Raw genomic sequence first — 8,595 nt, 5'->3', positions numbered from 1 at the left:
AGTTCTTTAAATCCCTTTGGATTATTATGGGGAGTGCTAAACCCGTAGAGATTATACAGCACAGGGAACTGAAGCACAGCTCCAATTCCCTAGATCAAAAGCCCCTCACCAGCACCAAGGAACCTCCCTTGAGGGTAAACCCCATGGGAGAAACTGCCTTTGATGAAAAAATTCCACAAATGTTGGAGAACATGCATAACTTCATAAATAAAACAAGACAAAATATTACTAATTTATTTTTAAATGGGGCATTTACATTTTTATTCATGGGAAAGCACTAAACTGGTAGGGGTTACAGAGTACCTTGCAGAGATTCAAGTTTGATGCAAGGAAGAATCAAACCAGAATTCCTCGTTTGATTTATTAAAATCCAAGCTATTAATGAGCACTAATAATCTAAATGATAATGGGTACTATAACTATTAATGAATGCCCAATTAGCTATAAAAGTATGAGATGCATTCAACTTAAACACAAGAACATGAAATTTATATACCTATCAATGTAAACATGAAAAAATAAATATTTCCTAAACCATTCCATGCACTAAAGGAACTGGCTAAAGTATAACTTTTAGACAATCTACTGGTCTGCTGACTCTATACAGCAAACTTTTCATTCATACAAGATTACATCCAGCTAGTTGAAGGTACTTCAGAATGTGTGCCTGTGCATCTTGGTTGATTAGTGCCAACCGCTCTTGGAGTGTTCCAGGGTGAGCCTGAGATAACTGAGCGAGACGCTGAGCAAAGTATATTTGAGAATTCTCCACTTGCCCTTTAAGGGGATCAGAATCACTTCTCCTAGCATGCATTAACCGTGCAGACGACCCTTGAAAAGCTGGAATATCCTCTATCTCAATAAAGTGCTCTCCTGCAGGCAGTGAACTATCTTCAGGACACTCAAAAAGTTTAACTAAAGTTTCTAATAATACACCCCAATGGGAATTGTAAGTTCCAGTATAGACTATAGGATCTGTTATTAAGTTGGTTAGTCCTACTGCACAAATCTTTTTTTCCACCTCACCAGACACTTTCTGAACATCTGGCACAATTAGGCGATCTATTACCATACTGAACATACCAGCCTGAAGAGTGTCTACAATTTGGATAAGGCGAGCTGCTGAATGTTGGCAGGTGAACAGACTGAAGAAGACAAGGAGGGATTTCACATACTTGGTAGTTTTACTTGAAGTTAAGCGTCTGAACATTATGGTAAACACCTGATTCCAGTAATTTTCCAAGACCTCTTTAGGCATGTGCAGAAGCATACATTGTAGCAAATAGAAACCTTCATGATCATTAGTTTTTGATGCATTTAGCTTGTTGAAAACACCAAGAACTGCTTCTAGCTTACCCAACTGCACAATCTTTGTATGAGCCTTTTCAATGTATGCCTGCAGAAGTCTTACCATGGGCGCTACATATCCTGGTCGCTCCCACAATACAGGCATAACTAAAAAGGGAAGCAATGAAAGGTAGGCTTCAGGAACTTCAGATTTTTGCCTTTCCAATAGGAGAGAGATTATTTGAAAAACATAAGGAATGAGGCTATCAATCTCATTCTGCAGTATTTCTTGAAAGATTGGGAAAAGATTTCTATCAAATTCACAAACTGCACCATCCACAGAGTTACAAATAGCCTTAATAACCAAAGAAAGTGTTTCAAACAAATAGTGAACATAATGGGGTTTTGTCTGATTTTTGGCAACATGCTGAAGCTTAATAACAAGTTGTGGTACAATGAGGCCAGCATGTTGCATCATATCGTCTTCAATAAGGCTTGTAACCCTCATCACGGTCTTCATTACATACTCGTTTTGTTCTGATCCTGGAATTGCCATAGCCCCAAGCAGGTTAATATACAGTGATCCTGCAATGGGAGCAACATCATTCTTCTGCACAACAGGTTGGTTATTCACTTGAAGTAAGAAAATTTTATCAATTGCAGCAGCAGCATATGTATGTACTACTGGTGACTGGGCAGTTAAAATCCGAGTAAGATCTGGAACACAGATCTTCACTGCATCGAAGGGTAGAGCACTACGGAAGCTGATAACATACTTGATTGCTTCAGCCTTCAATACTGGCAGGTGATTAACTGTACAAGGAGAAACTGATTAATATATACACTTACAAATAAACTGAAATTTATAATATTAACTTGATCATGGACTTGACAGGCACTTGATATTACTAACAAATTTAATCATCCCTAATTAAAATAAAAATATTTATAAGGAGCTGATAGACTAAAGAACCTGTATACAGAAGAGGCTCTGTACCATACCAATATATTTAATTTTTGCTTAATTATATTTAAGATTAAATTCATTTTCCAGCAATATATAGCATCAAATCTTCAGTCAATACAAGGTCACCTCAGCACAAGGCTTCCATGGTTTGCTGAATGTTTTCTCCAGGATTCAAGTCTCGTTAGCAGGCTTCCTGAATCCCTTCACGAATGTTACCTTGCTCACAATCAAACAGCACATCAATCATAAACTACTTGTCTCCACTCTGATCTAAAATGCTCAGAGAACCCTGCTGGAGGCTCCTGCCTCTAGGATTCAAAATCTCCTTTGTATGAACTATTCAAATTCATTTATTTCTTTGCAAGTAGTACATTGAGATTTATATTTTTACAGTGATGGGTTGCAGTGCAAAGACAGCCTCTATTATGCCTTGGCATTATGGTCTGACTTAATTTAATGGCTTACTGACTACTTATCACTAAAGAAATTATCATAGTTGTAAAGTAGTTCTATTAATAATAAGTGAATCTAGGGGAAGGAAGGCGAGGTAGGGGTCGTCCTCGAAAAGGTTGGAGGGAGGGGGTAAAGGAGGTTTTGTGGGCAAGGGGCTTGGACTTCCAGCAAGCGTGCATGGAAGTGAATGGAGACGAATGGTATTTGGGACCTGACGAGCTGATGGAGTGTGAGCAGAGTAATATTTGGTGAAGGGATTCAGGGAAACATGTTATTTTATATAGCCGGACTTGAGTCCTGGAAATGGGAAGTACAATGCCTGCACTTTAAAGGAGGGGTTTGAGATATTGGCAGTTTGGAGGGATATGTTGCGTATATTTATGCATATATACTACTAAACTGTTGCATTCTGAGCACCCCTGCAAAAACAGTGATTATGTGTGAGTGAGGTGAAAGTGTTGAATGATGATGAAAGTATTTTCTTTCTTTTTGGGTCACCCTGCCTCGGTGGGAGACAGCCGACTTAAAAAAAAAAAAATCTAATTTATACAAACCAAAGGGTATATTCATGTATTCAAAAATGCTTATGAAACATGATTCAGTAGTTTTCAGTAGTTTACAGTATGAGACTGCTACAATTTGAAGGGCAATACTGGTTTTGGTAGGTATGTATACTTCTATGTGGTAATTTATCAATATACGAGCTTGGTTGTCTAGTTATGAAGTTTTAAGATTTAGGTAATTGGTAAATTTTTTGGTAGTGTTAAATATTGAGTATTGAGTATTTAGTCTAGGGTGATTAAGTGGCTTTTGAGAAGTCTTAAATTGATTTTCAGACCGGGTTACTTTGGTATTTTCTGGTAATGAATTCCAAATCTTAGGACCCTTTATGTGCATAGAGTTTTTACAGTGTGATATGGACACTGGGTACATCAGAGAGATCTGTGTCTTGTGTTATGGTCATGTGTCCAGTTTAGATTGGTGAGGAAAAGTTTGAGCAGAGGGTTTATGTTTGCATTTATTGTTCTATGTATGTAGTAGGTACATGAATAAGTATAGATGTTCTTAATGGTGAACAGATTTAGACTTTTAAATATTGGTGGAGTATGCTGTCGAGAATGGGAATTCGTTATGGCTGAATTTTTTGGCATGAATAACCAGCTAAAATCAGTTTATAAATTATCAAGTGGCATTTATTACAATTTTTTTTTTTTAACAAGTCGGCCGTCTCCCACCAAGGCAGGGTGACCCAAAAAGAAAATACTTTCATCATTCAACACTCACCTTACTCATACATAACCACTGTTTTTGCAGAGGTGCTCAGAATACAACAGTTTAGAAGCATATACATTTTTTTTTTTTCAACAAGTCGGCCGTCTCCCACCGAGGCAGGGTGACCCAAAAAAGAAAGAAAATCCCCAAAAAGAAAATACTTTCATCATCATTCAACACTTTCACCACACTCGCACATTATCACTGTTTTTGCAGAGGTGCTCAGAATACAACAGTCTAGAAGCATACACATATAAAGATACACAACATATAAAGATATATAACATATCCCTCCAAACTGTCAATATCCCAAACCCCTCCTTTAAAGTGCAGGCATTGTACTCCTATCTCCAGGACTTGAGTCCGGCTATATAAAAATAACCGGTTTCCTTGAATCCCTTCACTAAATATTACCTTGCTCACACTCCAAATCTATGTATGCATTATTTAACGATGCTTCAGGGTATAAAAGTGTCTTATTTTTGGCAGATTGTGCTATGATTTGTCAAAAGTGGTTTAACACCATGGATATAGTTAAGATTTTTTCCAAAATACCATCAACAACTATATGTCACTTCTGATAATTTTATTAATCAGTTACAAGTAACAGTACTATCTGCTCCAAAAATTAAAAGCTAAAATTAAATAAAAATAAAAATTAAGCATAAAACAATGGATTAAAACAAAACCAATGATTAACAAAGTTGGCAATTTTATTTTTAAATTCAACTGAAACCTTTAAAAGCCTGGAAACTCCAGTACTTAAGAGGCCATGAAGAGAGGATCAAACTTGACTCCCCAGGCCCCATGAAAGAAAATTTAATCCATTACAAGGTAAATTTCTAAGCAGTTCTCCTTTCAATCTCTTGATGGCTATGCTCAGTCACTCACTGACTTTGATAAGTACAGATGAAAATGCTTAACTTACCATCTTGATGCTTTAGTTCTGGAAGAATATGACCTTGAAAAAATTCTGTAATGTTGACCAATTCATTAATTTTTGTTGCACCATGTCTTGCAGTATGTCCCTTTGCAGAGAGTGTCGTCACCAAGTAGATAGCAGCTACTTTATTTCTCCAGCATTCAGCAGGCTTCTCAGCATAGGTAGCTAACATTGACTGAAATAGCACAAATACAGAGCCTTCATAATGCAACATCAGTGTGATTTTGTTGCAAAGTGACTGCAAAAGCACAACCAAAATTTCATAGCATATTAAAGAAATCTTGCATATTTTTTCTTTTTCAACATGTCGGCCATCTCCCACATAGGCAGGGTGATAAAAAAAAAATCTTCCATCATCATTTAACACTTTCACCTCACTCATACATAATCACTGTCTTTTGCAGATGCACCCAGATACAGTGGACCCCCGCATACCGTTGGCATCACATACCGTTTATTCCGCATACCGCTCAAAAACCCGCTCACCGCTGTTCGTCCGAGACACGTCCAATGTGCGCCTTAGCCAGCCTCACATGTTCCACCGGTGGCATTGTTTACCAGCCAGCCTCCGCGGTAGCATCCAAGCATACAATCGTAACATTTCGTATTATTACAGTGTTTTTGGTGATTTTATCTGGAAAATAAGTGACCATGGGCCCCAAGAAAGCTTCTAGTGCCAACCCTACAGCAATAAGGGTGAGAATTACTATAGAGATGAAGAAAAAGATCATTGAAAAGTATGAAAGTGGAGTGCGTGTCTCCGAGCTGGCCAGGTTGTATAATAAACCCCAATCAACCATCGCTACTATTGGTGGTACAGCTGCTGCTGCTGCACTGTCAGCTGCTGCTGCTGCTGTAGCATCGTCTGCTGCTGCTGTAGCATCGTCTGCTGCTGCTGTAGCATCGTCTGCTGCTGCTGCAGCATCATCTGCTGCTGCTGCAGCACTGTCAGCTGCTGCTGCTGCTGTAGCATCGTCTGCTGCTGCTGTAGCACTGTTGTTGGTGTGGCTTATTGAGAATATACCAAGAAACAATTAACCCCAGGGAAGCTGTGATTTCGTGTATAGGGCAAGGAGGAATAACATCTTGTAGGAGTGAGGAAGAGCCAGTTGTGAGTGGGGGAAGTTCGTGAGGCAGTAGGTAAAATGAAAGGGGGTAAGGCAGCCGGGATTGATGGGATAAAGATAGAAATGTTAAAAGCAGGTGGGGATATAGTTTTGGAGTGGTTGGTGCAATTATTTAATAAATGTATGGAAGAGGGTAAGGTACCTAGGGATTGGCAGAGAGCATGCATAGTTCCTTTGTATAAAGGAAAAGGGGATAAAAGAGAGTGCAAAAATTATAGGGGGATAAGTCTGCTGAGTATACCTGGTAAAGTGTATGGTAGAGTTATTATTGAAAGAATTAAGAGTAAGACGGAGAATAGGATAGCAGATGAACAAGGAGGCTTTAGGAAAGGTAGGGGGTGTGTGGACCAGGTGTTTACAGTGAAACATATAAGTGAACAGCATTTAGATAAGGCTAAAGAGGTCTTTGTGGCATTTATGGATTTGGAAAAGGCGTATGACAGGGTGGATAGGGGGCAATGTGGCAGATGTTGCAGGTGTATGGTGTAGGAGGTAGGTTACTGAAAGCAGTGAAGAGTTTTTACGAGGATAGTGAGGCTCAAGTTAGAGTATGTAGGAAAGAGGGAAATTATTTCCCAGTAAAAGTAGGCCTTAGACAAGGATGTGTGATGTCACCGTGGTTGTTTAATATATTTATAGATGGGGTTGTAAGAGAAGTAAATGCGAGGGTCTTGACAAGAGGCGTGGAGTTAAAAGATAAAGAATCACACACAAAGTGGGAGTTGTCACAGCTGCTCTTTGCTGATGACACTGTGCTCTTGGGAGATTCTGAAGAGAAGTTGCAGAGATTGGTGGATGAATTTGGTAGGGTGTGCAAAAGAAGAAAATTAAAGGTGAATACAGGAAAGAGTAAGGTTATGAGGATAACAAAAAGATTAGGTGATGAAAGATTGAATATCAGATTGGAGGGAGAGAGTATGGAGGAGGTGAATGTATTCAGATATTTGGGAGTGGACGTGTCAGCGGATGGGTCTATGAAAGATGAGGTGAATCATAGAATTGACGAGGGAAAAAGAGTGAGTGGTGCACTTAGGAGTCTGTGGAGACAAAGAACTTTGTCCTTGGAGGCAAAGAGGGGAATGTATGAGAGTATAGTTTTACCAACACTCTTATATGGGTGTGAAGCATGGGTGATGAATGTTGCAGCGAGGAGAAGGCTGGAGGCAGTGGAGATGTCATGTCTGAGGGCAATGTGTGGTGTGAATATAATGCAGAGAATTCGTAGTTTGGAAGTTAGGAGGAGGTGCGGGATTACCAAAACTGTTGTCCAGAGGGCTGAGGAAGGGTTGTTGAGGTGGTTCGGACATGTAGAGAGAATGGAGCGAAACAGAATGACTTCAAGAGTGTATCAGTCTGTAGTGGAAGGAAGGCGGGGTAGGGGTTGGCCTAGGAAAGGTTGGAGAGAGGGGGTAAAGGAGGTTTTGTGTGCGAGGGGCTTGGACTTCCAGCAGGTATGCATGAGCGTGTTTGATAGGAGTGAATGGAGACAAATGGTTTTTAATACTTGACGTGCTGTTGGAGTGTGAGCAAAGTAACATTTATGAAGGGGTTCAGGGAAACCGGCAGGCCGGACTTGAGTCCTGGAGATGGGAAGTACAGTGCCTGCACTCTGAAGGAGGGGTGTTAATGTTGCAGTTTAAAAACTGTAGTGTAAAGCACCCTTCTGGCAAGACAGTGATGGAGTGAATGATGGTGAAAGTTTTTCTTTTTCGGGCCACCCTGCCTTGGTGGGAATCGGCCAGTGTTATAATAAAATAAAAATAATTAACCCCAGACGATTTGCCACCCAGGATAACCCAAAAAAGTCAGTGTCATCGAAGACTGTCTAACTTATTTCCATTGGGGTCCTTAATCTTGTCTCCCAGGATGCAACCCACACCAGTCGACTAACACCCAGGTGAACAGGGAAAAATGCCTGGAACTAGTGCTCATATTGGTGAATTTAAAGCCAGCAAAGGTTGGTTTGAGAGATTTAAGAATCGTAGTGACATACACAGTGTGATAAGGCATGGTCTGGAAGAAAATACCAAACAGGACCTACAGTACTCAGGAGGAAAAGGCACTCCCAGGACACAGTGTCTCATCAGTCATTGCTGCATCTTCAATAAAGGTAAGTGTCATTTATTCTTCATTTAGTAGACTAGTACATGCACAATATATACTGTGCATGTACTACTCTACTATTGTGCATGTATCCTTCTCGTTGTGTGTAGGAAAATGTATATTTCATGTGGTAAATTTTTTTTTTTCATACTTTTGGGTGTCTTGCACGGATTAATTTGATTTCCATTATTTCTTATGGGGAAAATTCATTCGCATACCGATTATTTCGCATACCAATGAGCCCTCTTGCACGGATTAAAATCGGTATGCGGGGGTCCACTGTACAACAGTTTAGAAGCATATACAGTGGACACTTGACGAACAATATTAAATGGTACCCGAGAACGAATATCGTTAGTCGAGTTTTTTAGCATTAGCGGAGGCAAAATGTTTGCGTTGAAATGTATCGCTAGTCGGATTTAACGTTATACGATGCCATCGTT

General features: G+C 39.7%; 1 protein-coding gene across 4 annotated transcripts in view; it reads right to left on the bottom strand.

Annotated features, from left to right (window-relative positions):
- Nucleotides 1-220: 220 nt before the first annotated feature.
- The window catches only part of Cse1 (chromosome segregation 1), a 31,814-nt gene continuing 23,439 nt past the window's right edge, over nucleotides 221-8,595 (bottom strand). For all 4 annotated transcript variants that reach the window (XM_070097600.1, XM_070097596.1, XM_070097604.1 and 1 more), the window contains exons 10-11: nucleotides 4,908-5,097; nucleotides 221-2,100 (exon numbers count right to left, since the gene is read on the bottom strand). In XM_070097600.1, the coding sequence (XP_069953701.1) occupies nucleotides 620-2,100; nucleotides 4,908-5,097 (1,671 nt within the window). In that variant the 3' untranslated portion in view covers nucleotides 221-619. The remainder of the gene's footprint in view (nucleotides 2,101-4,907; nucleotides 5,098-8,595) is intronic.

Source organism: Cherax quadricarinatus, chromosome 4, assembly GCF_038502225.1.
Source record: "Cherax quadricarinatus isolate ZL_2023a chromosome 4, ASM3850222v1, whole genome shotgun sequence".
Taxonomy (NCBI): Eukaryota; Metazoa; Arthropoda; class Malacostraca; order Decapoda; family Parastacidae; genus Cherax; species Cherax quadricarinatus.
This window is presented reverse-complemented; position numbering and strand designations above follow the sequence as displayed.